The sequence below is a fragment of the Plectropomus leopardus genome, chromosome 8 (genome assembly GCF_008729295.1).
Source record: "Plectropomus leopardus isolate mb chromosome 8, YSFRI_Pleo_2.0, whole genome shotgun sequence".
Classification (NCBI taxonomy): domain Eukaryota; kingdom Metazoa; phylum Chordata; class Actinopteri; order Perciformes; family Serranidae; genus Plectropomus; species Plectropomus leopardus.
This window is the reverse complement of record NC_056470.1, coordinates 23,230,910-23,253,079: the sequence shown is the minus strand read 5'-3', so window position 1 is coordinate 23,253,079 and position 22,170 is coordinate 23,230,910. Positions and strand designations below refer to the sequence as shown.

Sequence of the window (22,170 nt, the reverse complement as noted above, 5' to 3'; positions counted from 1 at the left end):
TGGCTATTCAGTAGCCTACATGGCTCAAGCATATTTACAACTTCAGTTATTTAACAAACAGGAAATTGGACACTGCAAACAAAAAAATACGAAAAACAAGACGGAGACAAAAATAATGCAGGACAAACTAACATAAATGGGGTATCAACCAAAGTATCAAATGTTTCACGAATTACAAATGTCCAGTGTTTTCTCATCTTTGCCATCTTTCAGTCCATGTTATGTTTGGATGTAATGTTGTATTTCTATTTTGAATTCTATATTTTGGGTTTCTTTCAAGTCCATTTACATTAATGAATTTAATTTTTATATATACACCTACAGTGCCTCCAGGTCACATGATGCCCAAAAAGACTTTATCCCAGGGAAAGAGACATCTGTAATTTGTTTATTTATTTTTTTTATGGTCTGAAGGCAACAATTGGCCCTTGGTCCAGATTGTGGACCATAATGTTATCAAATACACCTGTGGTTCTCCACTACAATTACACGTAAAATTTCTGCTGTGAAAAAGGTCCTTTGTCATTGTTTAAAGCTCCAGACAATAGATGCATGTATGCGGTTGGACTATTAATTACACAATACTATATCCCCTCCCTTTTTTTTGTCACAGCCAGGTCCTCTTCATTTTGTTTGGATTTCCTCAAATGAGTGAAACAGCGCCCCTCTGCGCAGGTCAACACCTGCCAACCGGAGGACAGGTGAGCTGCTATATCTTGATTAAAACTACTGAAATACCTCTTAATCAGATGTAATCTCTGTCATGTCATTGTAAAACCAAACGGAGATGTCGCTGGAAAAGAAACGTGTTATTGTGAAGTCAGGCACACCCTGTCCTCATAAAAACAACAGAAAGTTTAAATTATTATAATAAAACAGTTGAGAGCGTTAGCTTGTTTCCCCTCTTATGCTAATGCTAATGTTGTTGGCGTTTTTGTTTGTCAAACTGTTAGCTAAGGGCCAAGCAGTTATGTCAACAAAAACACAGACCAGCACAAAAATTGGGACATATGTCATGGATACTTTATCTGAGACTAGGGAAATTAGATGGACATGAAGTCAGTTTGAATTTCTATCCGTCTGTTTTTTTGCTCTCTGGTTTCTTTCATGAAGGTTCAACCTTTCTTTCTTGACTACCTAACTTTAAAGCGATACTTTATATACTTTGTTTAGCATTATGTTTGTGCTTGAAGCATTTTTACAAAGCAGTGAACAATTTCTAATGGCCACTTTTGGGATGCTCCCTGTGGTTTTCGCAGTATATGCACCTTGCACTGGGATAACATAACGTTATTACTGACATAGTAATATCATAAAATAATAATAATACAAAAACACATAAAATAATAACAATAAAATCCTAAAAAACACACTAAAAACATTTTTTATCATACATGCCTGTGTTTCGTTTGTCCTGCGGAACTAACAACGTCACGGTACAGTTTCACGTCGGACATAAATATTCCACGGACTGCCATACCCATCGAGGAGCAGCTGCTCACTGTAAAGCCAATACAAGAAACACATTAAGCTATTTCGCTGCTATTGAGGCGTTGTTTGAGTGTTTGTGTGCTGATCTATTGAAAATAGTCACACCCCGTCAGAGGCGGACATGCTGAATTCATCGCAGAAGTTTTTTATTTTCTGAGAAGATGTTTGCGAAACCGTTTCGTGTCAAGTCCAACACCGCAATCAAAGGATCAGACAGGTGAGTCAGTGCTGCTGTCAGCTCAACCCACACTCATGACTGTCGCCATTTCATCTAAGCCACAGTTTATCATTTTAATCTGTACTCAAGTGATTTTCTGAACACCGCTAAAAAAAGCTAAACGTATCAGAAGGCTGCCCACATATTAGACGCCACCTGATGTTGCTGGCACAAGGTAAAGCTAGTTTGTCTATGCATCTATATAGATTCAGACCCCAGCAGTATATCTGTTTTTAGCTGTAGTTCGCTATTGTGTATTTGTAATTAATCCCACCACCTAAACTGACAGTTTAGGTGGTGAGATTCTTGACAGTATATCATATTTAGCGAGGATATTGTTTAACATTGTTATATTATCTTGGATCATTTTTCATGCTGCAATTTTAATGCAGTTCTGCAAAAGCAATATCAGCCAGATTTACACCCTATTTATCTCTGGAATACTTTGTCACCTGTAACACACTAATGTTATGAATAGTGCACAGTCACAGAATATTTGCCTGCAATTCACCAGTGTCAAACATGAACAACGCTACAATATCAGAGGAAAATAAAATGTCTTTAGCAGGAAGACCCTGGATGAGAAATGGTAAGCAGTTAACCCTTTGATGCAAGAGCAAATTGGCTTGATTTATTTCAGAAACACAGAGGGAGCGACAAACAAATTAACAAGAAATGGCCCCAGAAACTGCAAGAAATTAAAAAACTTAAAAGAGAATTACCTGATAATAATCAAAAAAGACATAAAGAAAAAAGTCAGTTAAAACCCCCTCTCCAAAAAAAAACCAAGAAAATGACAAAAAATTAAGTGCTATTTTTTTTCTTTTTTGTGTTATATAGTTAAAAAATATGTTGAAAGAATTATGAATATTATTTTCTGGACATTTACCCTCCTGATCATATCTAATAATCCCCCCATTTCCCACTTACCTACCTACTCACCCACCTAATTTTCAGACTATTTCCTTTTCACCTTTTAAATTCTATTTTTTTATTTATTTATTTTTTGCCATTTGTGGGACATTTCCTACCAAGTGGCTCATTAAAGGTGTTTCCCATGTTTTTGAAAAGAATCAAACCAATTTTCTCTGGTTTTATATTCTAGTGAAGAAAATTGATATAAATACCTAATTCAGGTATTAAAGAGCTAAGTAAGCCGTAAAGTCTGAGGAATGGTTTATGGGATTATTTGGATGATTGAAAACACCAGAAGGTTGTATTTAGTTTAAGAGAAAACAGTGCACATCGATTTTTTTTAATGAAAACTGTTCAAAATATTGCAACTGTAAAATACATATATCTCTACTTGTAGTCTTTGCTAGTATAATGTTACCCTGTGACTGAGACTTTTGCTTCAACCTTTAGGAGGAAGCTCAAAGCTGACATATCTGCTGCCTTTCCTTCACTGTCTGCTGAGGAGCTGTCTGAGCTGGTCCCCAACAAAGAGGAGTTAAATGTAGTGAAGATTTATGCACATAAGGGAGATGCCGTGACACTTTATGTTCTTCATAAAAATCCATTGTTCTTTGAACTGGAAAAACGACTTTATCCTACAGGTAATGAACAGGCTGTTAAGTTACATTGTGGTGATTGAGTGGACAAAATACTTATTCTAACCGTGCATTGTCATATTATAATTTTCAGTCTATGTGCTTTGGCGCTACCCTGCTCTTCTGCCAGCATTCAGAACATGGCCTCCTGTGCTTCAAAAGTTAATTGGAGGAGCAGGTACACATTATTTTCTAAGATCAAGACACGGGCAGATCTATAATTTTATACATTTGGATTATTATTAAGTAACAAACACCGTGTTTCCCAAAAGATCTAATGCTACCAGGTGTGGTGGTGCCTCCCAGCGGTCTCCCAGATGTGAAACAGGGCGACTGCTGTGCTGTTACGTTAGTGAGTAACAGGTAGGTTACGATAAAAGATTTGGAAAGAATATGTTCCTCACAGATTTGAGTGTGATGTTGTTTTCCTGGTCAACTGCAGAGCTCCTGTTGCAGTCGGCACTGCTGCAGGATCCACAGGAGAGATGCTCAGCTCGGGTATGAAAGGGAGAGGAGTGTGTGTTCTCCACACGTACATGGATAATCTCTGGTGAGTAGCTTTCATCTCCCTGCCGATTTCAGTGTTGCATTTTTTATTTAAAGTGATACTTTGACACGTTCTTACTGAGTGCCAGATGAGAAGATTGATACAGTTTGCTTTAAACTGTGTTTCCACCAAAAACTTTTGGTCTTGAGAAACAAAACTGACATTTACAGACACATACATAGACCTTAGAGCTGTTCAGCTTTTCCACTGCAGACAGTACTTAAATGTGGGTGTGGTTGTTGTTCCTCACTGCTCCATCCAGCTCTTGCTGTATTCCCTCTTCCCCTGCGTTGCAGAGGAATGTCTGCACCTAGGTGGTTAAAAAAAGCTTCAAAACCAGCCACAACTCACCACAGCAAGAGCATTGATTCAACTGACCAAAAAACAGACTGTGGAGCTTCTAGCTCCAATTTTTTTGTCGGATCAGTGTGTTAAGTACCCTAACAGAGATTTACAAAAATAGTGACGGTAAGCAACAGTGCTTCTGGTAGCATCCACAACTTTTCACCATGGATACACAAAAATAACTGTGTTAATGTCTACTGAATTGAACCAGGCTGCTTGGCAGACATGCAGCTTAAGAGAAGTAGCAATCTTGTCATCAACTCTCAGCAAGAAAGCGGCTAAACATATTTCCCCAATTTATTGAACTATTATTTTAATATTGATATCCCAGCATTGATCAAAGTCATCAGCTCATGTTTTTAGATTCTATTATGGTCAACAACTCTCCAAAAAAAATGCCTCATGCAGAGTTGGCACTCTGAAAAATTTTCTTATTTTAGCCAAAATTATGATCTTATACACAGGATCACTGTACAGCTATACACTTTACACATGTGGTTTTACCCTCTTTTTAGGGCTTTTGGAGACAAGTCAGGTCCTCCATCTTTACCAGATGCAGGGAATGAAGGGCAAGAGGTGACTGGAGAGGAATATGAGGTGGATAAGATAGAAGAAGAGAAGGAGGAGGTTGTGGCTGAGAACTGTGCGGAGGTGGAGCAGAATCCCGCCGGTGACACGGCCACGGACGAAGCCTGCTTTGTTATTGAGAAGCTGAGTCTGACTGAGCCGGAGGAGGAGAAGGGTGAAAAGAGCAATGAGGAAGAGGAGGGGAGCCAGGATGACCAGAAAATGCCCCAAGGTACCAGATTTAGTCACACCTCCCATCAATTGTTACAATGTCTTTAAATAAGGAAGTCTTTGAAGTTGTAGATTCGGCTTTGAAGTACCTAGCGCCAGTTGTACTGAATTGGCTTTTATTAAGACTCATAAGCTTCATAAGAACTCTAATCCCCAATTTAAATCAATTTGAGACATTCACTGCTAAATGATTGCAGGGCAGGCCTGAGGGCTCGCCGAGCTGTTTTTGTCAATTTTATGTTTTGTTAATTCAACTGGAGGATAAGATTTTCTGATGTGGCAAAATGGGAGCGTGTTCAGAGAGAAGAGGATGTGACCCAGGTCAAACCCTGATGTTACAGAGATAATGGATGCCCTGCTGCTGCAGTGTTTTCTCCATGCTCTCAAGAGCAAGGTGAAGAAGTCGGAGCTCCCCCTGCTGACCAGCACTTTCCTCCGCAACCACATGTTCTCCTGCTGGTAAAGTACAGTTCATCTTTTAAGATGTGCTGAGGAGGAGTTAAATATAGTACTAAAAACATCTTGTGTTATTTCAGCCCAAGTGGAAAACAACTTGATATCAAGAAATCCAGCTATAAAAAGGTATATAAGATGTCCACAATGTTGCATTTTACTCACATAAAAAGACTTAATTTATAGCTTCATCTGTTTTTTTTTTTGGTTTTTTTTTCCAACAGCTGTCAAAGTTCCTACAGGCAATGCAGAAGCAGCATAACCTCGTGCGAGTGAAAGAACTGACCAAGGGTGTGGAGAGCATTGTGGAGGTGGACTGGAAAAATCAAGAGTGAGCTAAGCCCTGCCCCAACTTAAAGAAATTCCTGGTTGTGATTCAAACTAACAGCCCACCCACATTCAAACTGACTAGCCCTCTTGTTTTTGTTTTTTCTTGCTTTACATTCTTCATAGACTGCGCTCCTTCAAAGTTCCTGAGGAGACTGATGTTGAAGTGGTTAAAGTGCAGGATGGAGGGGAAGGAGAACCTCCGTACCATCCTCCAGAGATCACAACTCTGTACTCTGTGTCGGCTCGACTGGAGCCTCTCTTTCTGGATGCAAAAAAGAGGTGTGTGTTTTCCTAACCAGGCCACTTGATGCGTCCACATGTTTGCACGGTTCAGACCGTAGGGGGACGTAGCCGGAAGTGTTGAAGTTTGTGAATCAGCAAGCATCCATAAGTTTCATGTTTTCTTGAATGTGACACTGAATCTCAAGTTCTCCAGTAGGGCTGCTCTGTAGCTGACCTCGACCTCTGTCGACAATTTTCTCATGATAGAAAGTCACACAAGTCCTAATCTCAGGCTCTTCTAAAATCACTCCCTTGTTTACTGATTTAATGCTCCCTTGTAGAAACTCATTTTATTTTCCCTTTAATGACCAGTAAATTGAAATCCTAGGGCGTGTGTCCACATTGCATTTTTTTTCAACAGAAAAGCTGTGGCAGGGCACTTCAAAATATGCTCCCAGCACTTTTTTAAATGCGTGCTGCGCGTAAGTTTTGTTTCTTTACAAACAACACCTTGACACAAAAGTTGGCTAAGTATGGGGCCAGTGCATTTACTTTTGCCACTCTAGTCAAAAAACAAGTAGGCTGCCCCTCTTTTTGCATTGTGCCATACCAGTAATAACACACAAAGGTCAATTTGCCATACACAAAAAGCAAATAACAGTAACAACAAAGTGTCACCAATATCAAAGTGTGCATGACTTATCATGCAGAGAGTTTGTGAACCCATATATGCTACAAATAATACACCAAATAGATCTTCATAATAAGTTCATTAACCTGCTTCAGAATTCAATACAGCAGAGTGGTGACAACACAGCTATTTTTCAAAAATAATACAAATTCAGCTCTTCAAACAAAAAAATACCTTTGCAAATCTCTCTACTATATACTACTTTCCTGTTTGCAATTGTGTATCAAAAACACATGACCTGCAGACTGCATCTTAAAGACTAGAAAACAACTAAAGCTCACCTTTCATGAGTATACGCAATGTTTTGCAAAGCCAAACTTATGTAATCTCTTTCCAGTCACGAAAACATTCTTCTGCTCAGCTGATTTTTCATGGACCCCAGAAATGCTTGATTAAAATTTTCCAGTCTTCAACACGTCTCTTGCAAGAGCTTACTTTCTCTCACTTCCAAAAACAAAGTTTAAACCAGAAGCAAAACATAACATCCTGCAGGCTGAATAAACCAGGGACAGGGCCTTTTCAGACTCGCTTCATTTGTTAACATCTGACTACAATGACCCACAGAAAACTCTCAGGCAGTAATGGTACCTGCTCCCTCATCCTCTCATTCATGTGTTTTGTTTTGTTTTTTAAACAATTCATTGTACTTACAGAAAGTGTAGCCAGGTATGCTAGGAGCCTGCAGTTACCGCTATTGGTTACTGCACGATTTCAATCATGAATAGTTGGCACACATTTTGCCACCCTTGCTAAAGTGCTGCCGAAGGCAACAGCCTAGTTTGCCTATATGGAGGTGCTGGCTGTAGCTGGATAGCTAGTGTAATGCTACATCAACAGAGGGATGATTACACAGTAAACAACAAGCTTACAAAGCATATGGAGATAAAAGCAAACCAGCAACACTCAGTGCCCGCTGGTTGATATGCTCTCTCAAATGTGCATTTCTGTTCTTTCTGGTCACAGCAGTTGCACAAAGAAGTCAGAGTGCACTGAAAAAACACACTGGGTGCGGTGCCTTTTCTCTAGGCAGCTGCATGCAGCCGCATATGCTCTCTCCTCATTGGGAACGTGAAAAAAGACGCCGGCGCTCAGAAGAAAAAAAAATGCTATGTGTACACAGGCCTTTAGGCGCTCATAAATCATCATTTGGCATCTTTACTGACAGCTCCAGCACTTTTTCATCTTTAAAATGGGACACGTTTTTTGGGCTTTTTTTTTGTTTTTACTGATCTGTTAAGTTTTCCAGTCAGTACATCTTTAGCTGTGTTGCACATACCTGCCATACGAAAAACAGTTTACCTAGTTTGCTATTATGTGCTTCTCATATTACCAGTTTACATTTGCATTAAACTTCATGTTGGGACAGGCATGTAAACTAGTGTTTAAATGCTGTGTTGTGTGACGTTGCCCTTGCTATAAACTTCTCATTAAGTACATAGAATCGATTATTTCAAATAGTCTGTTTTGGCCAGCTCTGTCTTTGTTTTTTTAATTCAGCAGATGAAATTCAGTAGCACTGCAGGAGTCTTTAAAATGCTGTAAGCTGAAGATATATTGGTACATTTCTCCAACATGCACATTTATTCTGATACTTATTTGTGCTTGACCCGACAGGAAAGGAACAATACTGCAGCCTGCTGAAGTGAGACATATTGTCACAGAGTATGTGAAGACGAATGAACTGGTGGATGAAAACAATAAGAAGTAAGCAGATGTATACATTCAATAAAAGGACCTTAGTGTGTTGGAAAAACAAATACTGCGTGTCAGTCAGCTGTCAAAAGAGCAGGAAGATCCTCTGTGATTGAACACCTCTGAAAGCACAGAGCTCTGCTTGAGTTTAAACATAACCACCCTGCCATTTTTTTCACAACTGGGTGAATTAATGAAAAGGCAGCCTTAATGGCTAGAGCTGACCCCAGATCATGTGATGTTTTTATAAATGGCCAAAATGTTAAAAATGTAAACAAAGCAGCATATTTCCTGTTGAGTGCAATGCTTCCAGTCTATGAAGTGCTTTTTTCAGTGTTTTCCTTCTTTGTTAACAGCTATGTGACCATAAACCCGACTCTGTGTGACTGCTTGCTGGAAAAATCAGAGTACCAGGAGGTCCAGTTTCTCAAGTGGGATGACCTCTTTAGCAGGTAAAGACTGATTTCTTATGTATGTATTTATTTTAGGAACCATGTAGGGTTAAAATATAAATGTTGCAATTTGATTAGGTATACCCAAAACTAAAAAAAATTAAGCTAATCCTAAAGTGACAAAAACTGCAGTTCCTCAAATGGCCACGTGAGGCTGGCTATAAAAGTGAGTCAATGCTATGTTAAAATGCCCAAATTCACAGCAGAAAATGGCCTGTCACAATAGTAGAAATAATATTAATAATAATACATTTTTTTTATAGTTGCCTTCCTAAGCACTCAAGGACACTTTACAAGACACAGTCAAAAACAAGCAGCAATGCTTCCATAGATCTTAAAGTCAAACAATCACTAATGAACAGCATTAAGTTAATATAATAACTTTGAAACATTGTCATAAATAACTAGGCATAAAATCATTATAATGAAATCATCATCAGTGCAAATCAAGATGTGTGTGTCACCATAAAATCAGACCAAATATGCCGGCTTGAAAAGGTGTGTTATAATATCGACTTAATGCCCGATATATGGACATGACCTTGATCATTTTGCTGACCTTGTTATTATTATGTGTTTGTTTCTGTTAGAATGTCACTGACATGATGCCAGAATAAACAGCAGGGTTTTCCTGACCATGACAGGACTTAGGAATAGAAATGTCCCTCTTTTTTTCTCTCCCCTCCGCCTACTTGCGTGAGTTAGAAGAAAAACAAAACAATACATAGAGGACAAAACAGCTTAGTTTAATGGTAGCATGCAGCTGCACTTTTGGAATGGAAGAGGCACAGTCCTGATAGTGATTTGCTTGCTAACCCATGGCAACTAGCCAAGAAGTCTTTTGTTTTAAGTTTAACCCTCAAATAAAATCGCCCTCCGCTCCTCAAATCTGCAAGCCAAGCTCCCAGGCCATCCATCCTTGGATTGCTAAAAATGTGAGTTTCCCAGAGCATCACTTGGCTTGTCTATTCAAAAGAGGCATCACCTGGTTTTGTTTGATTGTTTTGTCCAAAATTTGCATTAACTTTCAAACTGAGTCATTTTGGCCTACTTCCATAAAGGAATTTCAGTATTGGTTTGATTACTTTGAAAACTACATTAAATTCCAATGTTTGAATATTTTTAAGAATCAAAACGGAACTACTTTTTAAAAGGGTGTGCATGCATTATTATGCAAATATATTAACATTATATCAACGACACAGTGCATCCTGTTGATTTTTATAGATCAACAATTAATCAAGAAGAAGATTTATAAATTGACGTGTTACTGCAACATGTGAATACAATGTAATGCAGGCAGAGGGAGACAGTCATCATTTTATTGCAGGTTGGATGCAGATTAAAATAAACATCTTATTGCAAATCCATATTCCAGATCAGATTTGTAAACAACAATAATGCATTGTCTCTGAAGTTTGACAACATCTGGTTTCAGGAAAAACAAGATGCACTGTGAAGAAATGACAACATAGCAAAGTTCACTTAAGGCATGATGAAACTAGAACATTATGATTGTGTTGAGGCAGGGACTTTAATTACAACATAGTTTTGGTAGAAGTAATCAGTTTCTTAGGGATTCCATTGTACTGGTTGAAAAAAGACAAAGACCTCACATGCTTTGCTATTTCAACCATTTTTATTAACTTCGTAAAGAATTACTGGCTTCATTATCCATGTTGTCATGTTGAGCTCAATGATGATTAGAACTGACCTCAGTTTTATTATTCAGGTTAATTTGATGGACAAATAATGTCGCAATTTATCAGAATCAGAATCAGAATCAGAAAAAGATTTATTGCCAGGTATAGTTAACACAATACGAGGAATTTGTTCTGGTGGGTTGGTGCAACATGAATATAGAAAAAGAAAACAGATTAAATAGAAGATACAAATATAAAATATAAAATATAAAAAGTACGAGTCTTACAGTGCAAAACAAAACAAGTAACACAAGTAACAGTGTAACAGTGCAAGAAACAGAACCATGGAATTAAAGTTATATACAAGAATGTTTGGAGTGCAAGATATATATTGATATTTACATTGAAATTCACATTTATACAGGTTTGAGTGCAACTTTATCAATATAATGAATTTGAAAGTTGATTTGTGAAAGTCTGACAATTTAACATGGGGGTCTCTGGGGAATGACTTGCTTTTTGAGCCATTAGAGGAACTGCAATTTTTGGCACTTCGGCATTGTACTACCCAATTCATCAGTGTCCTTGTCAGTCTCCATATCTCTGTCATCTAACCTCTGGTGAAAGTTAAAGAATGCCACCTCATTTTCCCGCAGGACGTTGGGAAGAATGCAGGAGTGCTATCAAGTTGTGTTCCCTGGACAAGCACCCATAACAAAAAAGGGCCACATTGAGCCCATAGACATCTCCGTGGCTTCTCGAGGCTCCAATAAAAAGGTGACAACTCTTACCACAGTCCCCTGTATTACCAGCTGTGATCAGCACTTACCAGTAGAGTTTAATAAGAGTACAGCTATATTAGCGGCACGACAGACCATACCATAATTGTATAAAGAGAACTGGAGACAGCATTGGAGGTGGGCCCACTTCATTCCTATGAAAGTTGTTCAGTGGCGCATGAAGCAAAAAAAGGTTCAACTGCCACGTATAAAATTACTCTCATGATTGGCACTGCTTCCACGCTGTGTGATGCTGAGAGCACGCACATGAGAGACTTCCACCGCCCAAGCTGACTACTTCTTGTTTAAACCTCTGCTAACATGAATTAGGATAAAATAATTCAATCATGCATCTATCCTTGACTATCCAAATGTTAATGAACAGAATGGAACAAATTCTGATAGTGAAAAGAGTCATTTCGCAGGAGTTACGATGCTCTGAAAATGTCTCCACTGATTTGCCTCTCTTTATCCATGTAAGTTAATGGGAATGAGTATTTTCCGGCCACAAGGCATCACGTGACAAATGTAATTCCACAGTTTCGCCACAAAAACTAGCTTCAAAGTCTGGCAGACTTCCTGGGATCTTGGGCTGTAGTAAGTCACAGTGGTACTTTGAGCTAAATGCCAACTTTAATATGCCAAAAAAATGACAATGCCAACATGATTTTTAGCATTTATAATTGTTTGCCATGTTAACCATCTTAAGTTCAAGGTAAAGTTTAACATTCAGAGAATAATTCGAAACCAGAAAGTGGAGCAATGGCGTCCTGAGCAGAGAATGAACTCACGCTCCCTCTGTATGTGTTATGAACGTAACTTCTCTGTGGTTTTTTTGTGAAAGCCAATATGACCATATTTGCATAGTAGTGCATGTTTGTATCCCACAGCTAGCTCATCACCTCCACCTCCCCTTTTTTTGTATGGTGGTTAAAGCTGATACGGGGTTGGTATTGACGTAGAAGCGTAGCACCCACCCTCTGGTTCTCTCCTGGTTAGCACCATCGGCTCTTGACAGCACGCTGACATTGTTCAGCGCTGTTTATGAATTGGCACCGTTAGCTGCCAGATGCTTGCTCAGCTACCTCCGTGTTGAGAACCATGTTCAGACAATCCATACGCTCTCAATTTCACATAGAGCCCCTACTTTAAGTGTGTTAGCATCTGAGTTTTGCCATTTTGTAGTAAAAACAAAGTACAACTCTGGCTAAAGGGGTTTTTAGATTGTTGCAATTCGTCCTGAGGGAGGCATAAGAATTTTTATTCACAAATATCAACCTCATAATGGCACTAGGTCAAAAATGAGTGGTCCACCAAAAGTATGTGGTTTCTTTTTGGGGCACCATGAATGTCTGTGTGATATCTTATGGCAGACCATTTAATTGTTGTTGACATATTTGTCCGGACTGGAGTCGTGGACCGACTGACTAACAGCAAAGCCCTGGAGTCACCCTGATAGTGTGGCCAAAAATCTGATGATGATAAATCAACTTATACTTAAGGGACATTTCATTAGGAAATATTAAGTTTACAGACCTTTCTGTTTATACAAATAATGTAATAGTGGTGTTGTTCATAGGGCTGCAGCGATGCATTGACGTAATCGACGTTATCGATTACATTAATTATTTCTGTTGGAGAAAAGTTATAGTGTTATTCAAATTGCACTAATTTTACTATAAGATGTTTTGTTGGACTGCTAGATTTGTTACTGTAACAAAGAGTAACTGTTTTGTTACTCCTCCTAAAAGTATCTTGAATTTTAGTGTAAGAAGCTCTTGCATTAATTTTATTTTGGAGAGACTTTATATAGACTGTAAAACACATATTACCAGTTAAGACTGGGCTATTTTTTGATGGGGAATAATGCCCTGCAGTGTATAACAAGTTTTAAAATGTTATTTTAAGTGAATTTGTAGTTATATTTGAGTAATAAAAAAAATAATAGTTAGATCAATTAAAAAACTATAGAAAAGTCGATTAATCGGAAAAATATCGATAGATTAATCCATAAAAAAATAATTGTTAGGTGCAGACCTAGTTGTTTATAAATGAACTTAAAAACACATTTATCATTTCTGTACTGCAGTACACTTCTTGGCACGATAAAATCAGATATATTATTTGGCTGTACTAGCTCTAATTGTTTCCATGTGCTCTCTGTAGGTCACTCTAATAAAGAATCTGGAAGTGTATGGTTTGGATCCTGCAGCAGTGGCCTCTGCTTTGCAGCACAGAGTCCAGGCCAGCTCTGTCTTACAGCCCGTCCCTGGATCTAAGGATAAAGTCCTGGTCCAGATCCAAGGCAACCAGATTTTTCAAGTCGGCAATTTGCTGCTAGGTTTGGAACTTAATAATACTTGAAGTATCTTACAGTGTTTCCCAATTGCTTTGTTTAGTTGAACAAATAAATTCATTTTGTCTAATCTTTTATTTTTATTTCAGATCATTATCAAATTCCGCGCAAGTACATCCAAGGACTAGACAAAGCTCCAAAAGGTGGCAAGAAGAAGTAACATTTCAACCTACTTTACCATTCACTGTGTTTAAAGCTGCTTTATTATATGTCAACACAACAACCAACCATTGACAATTTGTGAAATAAAAGTGGTTCACTGTCATCTTCTAGAGGTTGATGAATGAAGCAATTTTGTTGTGTTTTTTTGTTTATAAAAAAGAAGTTTAATGATTTGACTTAATTTCTGGAATTTTGGTTTGATGTTTTTCAGAACATTTTTTATTTAAAATGAAATATTTTAAAATCACATGGTGAGTTCTCAAAAAAGAGTGACTATTCAGTGTTCAGTTTTTACAATATATACACATCTTTCATAATTTTTGAAAACAGCAAAGTTTTAAATGTAGCAACTCCTTCTTAATTTTTAATGCCTCTGCACCGGCGGCCAAATTAATGATGTTTCCATCCGTCAATTCCATTCCCATGAATGTGATATTTTAATAACATCTCAAGGAAATTTCTTGAAATTTGGCACAGATGTTCAAGTGGACTCAAGGATGAACTAATTAGATTTTGGTGGTTAAAGGTGAAGGTCACTGTGACCTGACCTCACAAAACATGTCGCTTCCCCCCATAACTCAAGAATTGATATGTTAATTTTGACATCAAATGGATCAAATGATGAAGTGATGGCATTATGTTTACAAAAGTTCGAAGCTCAACTTCACTATGAAGACAAACATGTTATACAATTTGACAGGAAATGAGGGGGGAGGGAGAGACGGGGAATGATATGGAAGGTACCCAGATGGACATAAACGGACGTTACGATTTATAATCTGTGCGTTAACTCTAAGGTCAGTCGGTACCTCTCAAAAGCAACTCTTAACCTATATTTTTCACATTCACATCTGGAAGCTCCACTGAAACAGTTCAGGATCAAGGGTGTTGTGTAAGGGACCCACAGTGCTGGTAATAAGGTCCAGGCAAGTCTTCCCTCGCCCGGTGTTCAGTCACTATGAGGTTATACCTGGTATATGGTGGTATACCTGAAAGTCCAAATAAACAAACAATAAATAGCACATTTACAAGCATGTCATTTTGTTTTGTTCAAAACACTGCAGTAAACAAAGAAACATGGATACAATGAAAAGCAGCAAACCTGTTTTAAACAAGACAGTATTTTATGCAGTGTTTTTGAAATTCAAGGCAGCAGTATTTCACATCACCACACCAAAGGACTTTTAATAATTCTCCTGTCTTAAATTCCTCCAAGCTCCTCAAATTTTGCCATAATTTTTTGTTTGTTTTTGTCAGGGTTTAAATTTGTTTTTTTAGTGATAGACTCAAGTTTGACTGAGGAGGCTGCATGCAATTACACAGCCTCAGTTATGCTGAGGTCAGGTCTTTTGGGTGACCATTCAAGTGCTCCATCTGCACATTTGCTTTCCAAGTCTTTATCATGTTTGTGGTGTTTTTGATTATGTTGTAGTGGTGAAAGATGAAATTTGTGCATATTGTTTCCCTTAAGGCGATCAACAAAAGATCTATCCAGCTTCTCACCCCCGGAGCATAATTTTAGCTGATCGTTTCAGGTTTTCTTACTGAAGTTGCTCCGGCACATCTGAGTGGATAAAGATGATCCGCAACTGAGTCTCCATTGAGTTGTTATCAAGCACTCTTACCAATGAGCTTCAAAGAACAGTTCACTCTAAAATCAAAATACATAATTTCTTACTTGTGCTATTTATCAGTCTAGATTGTTTTGGAGAGATGTCTGCCTTCTCTAAAATATAATGGAACCTAAAGGGACTCTGCTTTAGGTGCTCGGAGTGCCAAAAAATAAAACTGAAAAACTCAACCACTATGTCTCTTTTCAGACATCATGACTCGATCACTCAAGATAATCCACTGACCTTGTTGTGAGCAGTTTCATGTAGGAACTATTTTCTTATTTCCAAAGTACACCTGCCCACCATATCACCTAGCAGCACTGAGCTACCTAACGTTACAGCTCAGCTGAGGAAGACACCATCAATGTTTACATCTCACACCGTCACTAGCAGTGACATTTTTTTTATTATGAGTTTGTGAAAAAAATAATGAAATCATAAAAGGAAGATACAGTTTTTTTTTTTTTTAAAAAAATGCTTTAATGACCACTGTCTTTAGTTTGGGAACCCCAAAATAAAGACAAAATAGTCAAAAACAAATCAGAAAAATACTTGCGTTTTATTGTTGCTATATGGTCCTAAATCAAATAGTAACAAATGCTTAAATATTTAAATATAGATTTACATATTAAAATAGTGAAAGCTCAGTTTTATGTTATATGTTTGTAACTACATTAAAAAAGAGTCAATCTATCATGACAAGTTTGTACCAGAATATTAAAAGCAGCTTTACCAAAATTGTACCTTGTTTGTTTGCTCTGACTATGGAACCAATTGCAGGAAATGGATTCTTAAATTTAAACTACGATGTCAAAGAGTGGAGATTATCAAAAGCCATCCATCTTTAATAGAGGGGCAGATCGAGTAAAACACAGTAATAAAGAAAATTAAATGGGTTTTATGGAGTCCGAGTTCAATTGTAGGCTTTGTTATATGCTGAGAGCAACAAAGTCATTTACCATTTATGACTGCGGTGAGATAATTTCCTGTTTCTTGACAGCAGGAAGCAAACTTCCTCAGGGACAATGTGTCTGTGATTGTGTTTATTAAAGATGGGAGGGCTTGTTTACAGTTTTGTTTTGCAGTAGGTGGACACCTGCTGCACACAGGCAAAGAACTCTTGGCGAAACTTGGACTGGGTGCATACATACAGGTACATGTTTGCGGCAGCATTGGTCAGGCTCAGCATGGTGCCAATGTCTGCTGCTATATTTATCCAGAGACTGTAATCATTACGATCAAAACTGTACATGTGGGTCGTGCGGATGATGATCTGAGTTATAGCACGGGTGACAGACAGCAGCACAAAACTCATAGACACAGTCACCAAAAGCATCACAGATTTTCTCTTCCTGGAGTGCAGCAGAGGCAGCACTTTGTTGACCCTGGAAGTCAAATCAGCTGCGATATGAACCCGATTGCTGAGAGAGATTAGGCGCAGAGTCAGCCCGTTAAGTGTGAGGATGATGAGGAAGGGGAATATGTAGGCTTGCAGGGTTTGAAGTCCAACCAAGGCATGAATGAACTGAGTTGGGGCCTCTGGATTGTAAACACATGTAGTCTGGTTGTTCTTGTTGACTGAGGCGTTAGACCGGTAGTAAGGAATAGCAAAAACATGACTGAAGAGGAAAACTGCTGTTGTGGTCCATGCTGCACATCTTGTCGTGCAGATTTTCGTTTTTAGTTTCCATGTGTGGATGGCGACAAAACGTTCCATTGTAAAGACAACCACCAGCCACGTTGAGGCGTTGTATGCTCCATAGTTAAAAATGTCCCTCAGGCTGCACCAAGGCTCGTAACTCCAAAATGGCTCCTGCTGGTGGTACTTAACAGAAAGTTCGAGAACCACAATGAAGATGAGAACCAGGTTGTCAGCCACAGACATGGCCATGAGGTAGAAGGTGCTGGATCGGGAGAGCATGCAGTTCCTCCTCCAGATGATCAGGAAGGTGATAATATTGGCTGAGAAAAAGATAAGAAAGGCACCTGGATGCTGTAAATCCCTTATCCAATAAATTGACAGCATCATAAAACATTTTTTTTGGAAGAGCTCTAACTCTTTCAGTGATGTACTTACAGGGGATGCCAACAGTTGCTAGAGCAGGGTAGAAAACCTCTTGTATTGTCACCATCCAGTGTTTCTTTTGAGGGCTCATATCCTCTCGTGCCACAGTTGGCACAATGATAGGAGTCTCTAAGCTCGGTATGTACATAATGCTCAACATCAGATGATTACTCCCTCCTCAGCTCAACATACAAACCATGACAGTGTGTCAACAGCCTAGTGTTATGCTGAATGTTGATGATTAAAGGGGATTTATGACAGCGCAATAAAAGGTAATAAAAAAGGATGAATTCTCATTTAATTAAATTTGGTTTTTATCTTGGTCTATGGAGTTGTTAAATTAAGATTATTATGTGTTTTTACATGGTTTATTTGGTCGCTTGGAGGCAATATGATTTTGTGCCTTTTTATGCCTCTGCGTTGGCGATAGCTGAGGCTGGAGTCATCATGTTTTCGGGTTGTCCATCCAGCACATTCCTCAAGGACATTATTTCCAATTTGACACAAATGTTCACTTGGATTTAATGATGAGCTGATTGGATTTTGGTGGTCAAGGTCCCTTTGACCTTGTCTGTCTCATTCTTATGAATGCAATATCTCAAGAAGACCTTGAAGGCAATTTTTTAAATTTGGCACAAACGAGTTGAGTAGATTCAAGGATGAACTGATTAGATCTTGGTGGTCAAATGTCACAGTAACCTCACATTTCTTACATTCTTGTGAAAGAAATATCTCAAGAACAGCCTGAGGGAATTTCTTTAATTGGTTAAAAAAAAAGTCCACTTGGACTCAATAATGAGGTGATTAGAATAGATAGATAGACAGACAGACACATAGATAAGTCCTACTTTATGAAAGGGATGCTTTGCTGATTTTCAACCAGCTTTGTATCAAAACAATATGGGTAGTATGTGGAGATGAACTGTGGTAATCTTCCCTCCATCCAACCAGTGCCTAGCTATCCCATCTTCCCCCTGGCTGGCTCTTAGGACTGTTGCTCAAACTACAGTCTGTACCTCTGCATTTTCGCATTGCTAGCCAACCATGCTACTGCCACCATGCAGACAAAGAGTATAGATGCAGATCAAGAGATACGCCCGCCCTTCTCTCTTTCTCAAACTTGGACCGAAAGCCAATCAAATGGTAAAACTAGGCAGTGCTGATTGAATATAAATCGAGTTATGTTACTGAACTGCCTATTTGTCACCTCAAATTTAGAAATGTTTTTAAATGCTCTGTTTTGCTGTAATGGCGAGAGTTTGTGAATAGGAAGTGGGTGCCATCCTGCTTCCTGCACTGTGAAACAGAGGTTGGAAAAAAAACAAAAAAAAAAAAAACAGTAAAGCCAAGCAGTGCTGATTAAATATACACCAAGATTCTCTTACTGAGTTGCATATTTCTCATCTCAAATGTTTTAAGAAACATGTTTTAGCTCAGTTTAACTGTAACATGAGATTGGGCTGGCTGCCATTGTATTGAACAGACAAAGTCGCATAACGTCACCTAACAGATGAATTCTGGTAGTTTTAGGTTTTATTCCTATTTCGCAAAATCGTCCTTTTTCTCTGTTTTCTCAGGTCATGTAGCACCAGTTTCAAAAGTATTTGCGTCTTTCTTCTACAGAGATGGCGTAGTTTAATGTGAGGATTCTCTTTATATCAGTAAAATACTCATTTAATACAGCCTGGATTTTTTTCTATGTTGCTTTGACATGGCCAAAAGAAAAAAAGAAAATCACAGAACTTGTTTCCTGCTCTTCTGCACACATGGTTTGACTGGCCATCTGGCATATGGTGGATTTTCCCAGTGGGCTGCCACAGCTGAGATTTTTTAATTTACTTTTTCCTGACTGACCACTAAAATGGGAAGATCCGTCCAATGGTTACTGGGTTGGCTCAGTCACATCTTTAAATCTCCAGTTTGGTGTATTCATCAACCTTTGTTTTTCCAACAAAAAGAGTGCCAAATTGGATAAGTCAAAAAAAACATTGTAGCCAGATTTCTCAGACCTTTGTAGTCACTTCCTGATCAAGTCAAGTCAGTCAGTTTGGATCACAAATCAAATCTAAGCCCATTATCACAAATTACAATTTGGCTCAGAGGGCTTTACAGCATACTACATCCCTCTGTCCTCGGACCCTCACAGAAGATAAGGAAAAACTTCCCCCAAAAAATCCCTTTAACGGTGAAAATAACAAAACAGCAGCTCTCCCTCCCCTTTCTTGCCATGCACATGCAGGCAGGAGTGAGCTGCTGTGGTTACGTCAATCGGCATTGCCAGGTCATATTGTCATAAGTCTGTTGTAATGTCAACTATTTAAGTTTGAGGGAAAACATAGTATGTAGAGAGAAAGAGAGAAATGCAAAGTTAGAAAGGGCTGCTATCTTGTGAGGAACGCACACTGTTACCTGTGCCTGCTACGATGGTCAAGCAGTGGTATTTGGACAAAGTAATCATGATATATAACATAGATCCATATGACTTGTCAGCCCAGGGCTGGATTACAGACCCAATGCACTACCTTCATTCGCTTAACAGGACATTGTAAACTATCTTGTTTTTGGACTCAGTACATACATTTTAGTAACACGTGAACAGTGCGTACCTCACATGATGGCGCCCCCATCCCACATGGCATGATGTACCCTCACATTGTCAGTGCAGTATGTGTCCCCTCAGAAGTTGAAAAAAAAAAACCCTTATCCTTGTGTAAAATGATATACATATGACCTACTTTTTTATATCCTTGCATTCGTGCGAATTAGTTTGATGGGTGGCTGCAGGCCAAAATGCAAGGGCCATTTAGTTTGTCCTAGTCCTCCCCTGTTTATACACACTGATCTCATCTGAGATATATGTTTGGTTATCAGCAAACCTTGTTGAACAGTACACTTTCTTAATGTTACTGGCAGCACAAAGTGAGACATGGGTCTCTTTAATCTAATCTAAGATGGTTTGATCAAATTTAAGGCAGTGTGGGCTTGCCAGCTCCTGAAACTTAAATCAAACAAGCTATTTTCCAAAAACTCAAAGGCGGAAAGAGCATCTGGCATGTAAGGACAATAAATAATGCAGATGACTGTCATGCACATCCACTCCAGTGCTCAAATTAGGTTTGGGTCCCATCAAACCTACAGTTTCTATCTCTGAGCCAGGACAACAGAAAGAGCCAAGTCCAAGTATGATGTATTGATACTAATAAGCGCTGGTGTGAGGCCTCTAAGGGGCTTTCCAGTTGGATTGTGTCCTCTAGAGGCTTGTTGACGAGACCATGAGTGCTACTCTCTCAATACAGCATATTGCATTATTTGGGCCAATGTAGTGGGTCCAAAGGAGTAATGAAGTGTGAGCCAGTTCGATAGCAATAAGCTGTGGCTTTTTCACAGTCTACCTTACAGACAAACTGATGCTATAGGCTTTGTCAACACTTCACATACTTTTGAAAACCGATATTTTCCACATTTTGGCCTCTGGTCCACAGGAAAACCGAATTTTAGATCTCTAAAACTGAGGCATCTGTTGCACCTAGTGTTATTGCACCATCTCAGCATGATGCGCAGCTTAACTATTTGTCTAGTGGAATGCCAGATCTGCACTTAAAACTCATCCAAAAAGAACAGATTTGAATCAGGCACAGTCAAACCAGCAGATGTGACACTTTCCATAGTCAGATTGTTGTTGATGAGAAATGGAAGAAAACTTTAGCATTTCTAGAGCAGCACTCATAACTGTGACTCACTCACACATCCTCATATCTGAGGTGAATCAGCAATAGTGAGATTTCCAGGAGGTGTTTTGTTGTGTTAGCCTGTACACTTTTCTACCTTGGTGGCGAGGTGAGACTGCTGAAGAGCACTAAGAAGCATTTGGTGTCATTTTTGTGTCCTAGTGTGGACGGTTATTTGAAAGTCAAAGTTGAATGAACAGAATTTTTTTTTTAAAGCAGAGGGGGGAAAAATAAATGAATTAAAAAAAATACCTGTATATGTGCTGACAGGGCCATAGAGAGTTCCCATTCACACCATCAGCTTTCTTAACGTTTTTTTTTTCTACTTGAACAAACGCTCTAAACCTTCATGTTCTCCCAGACATCTGAGGGGCATTACACACGGTGAGTAAAAAGCCCCATCATTCATACACTCTGCAAAATGTTAAAGCACCTCTCATATTCTCACTGTCTTCTTCGCAAGAAAAGTTGCCATCATTTGAAAATAGCAGTCGGTAGTTGAGACAGACAGGAAATGAGGGGGGAGAGAGGGGGATGGCATGCCTCAAGGAACCTTGGCTGGAATCAAAATGGGAACATTGTTGTTAAATTTTATGCAGCTTAATCTCTCATACTGGGATGCTACCCTTCCACTGGTCAATGAGTAAGCATGCAAACAGGAGCATTGTTTGTGGTCTGTGTGTTTATTCCAAACCAAAATGGCTCAATCCTGTCTAATCCAATTTGGTTAAAACAGCCAGGCAAGGAGCTACACATATGAATATCATTCACGAAAGTACGTGAATGATATTCACAGTCGACAGTCTTGGCAAATTGATATAGCATAATGGTTCAAAATGTACCTCAATCAAATATTAATATCTGGTGTCATGAGGATCTGATTTACATCAGATCTGCATTAAAAATTGAGATTTGAAAAAAATAACCTCCACTGCTCAGTATTTTCTAGTCAGTTTACGGCTTTTGTTTTTTCGTCCCCTTTGCGTGTCTATCTGCACATCATGTTCTCTGAAGCCATCTGTTTGTCTGGTGCTGA

General features: G+C 38.7%; 2 protein-coding genes across 2 annotated transcripts; one reads left to right on the top strand and one right to left on the bottom strand.

Annotated features, from left to right (window-relative positions):
• The first annotated feature begins 1,477 nt into the window (after positions 1-1,477).
• eif2d (eukaryotic translation initiation factor 2D) lies at positions 1,478-13,854 on the top strand. The gene is made up of 15 exons (XM_042491924.1): positions 1,478-1,708; positions 3,074-3,264; positions 3,353-3,436; positions 3,531-3,621; positions 3,701-3,808; positions 4,666-4,949; positions 5,290-5,407; positions 5,485-5,530; positions 5,626-5,732; positions 5,855-6,010; positions 8,259-8,348; positions 8,693-8,788; positions 11,088-11,208; positions 13,377-13,551; positions 13,656-13,854. The coding sequence occupies exons 1-15, from the start codon at positions 1,653-1,655 to the stop codon at positions 13,724-13,726; spliced, it is 1,794 nt and encodes a 597-aa protein (XP_042347858.1). The 5' UTR covers positions 1,478-1,652; the 3' UTR covers positions 13,727-13,854.
• Positions 13,855-16,407: 2,553 nt separating this feature from the next.
• LOC121946460 (probable G-protein coupled receptor 139) lies at positions 16,408-17,554 on the bottom strand. Its single transcript, XM_042491022.1, has 2 exons — positions 17,419-17,554; positions 16,408-17,303 (listed from the first exon to the last, which is right to left on the bottom strand). Exons 1-2 carry the CDS (start codon positions 17,552-17,554, stop codon positions 16,408-16,410), a joined length of 1,032 nt encoding a protein of 343 aa, XP_042346956.1.
• Positions 17,555-22,170: the final 4,616 nt, after the last annotated feature.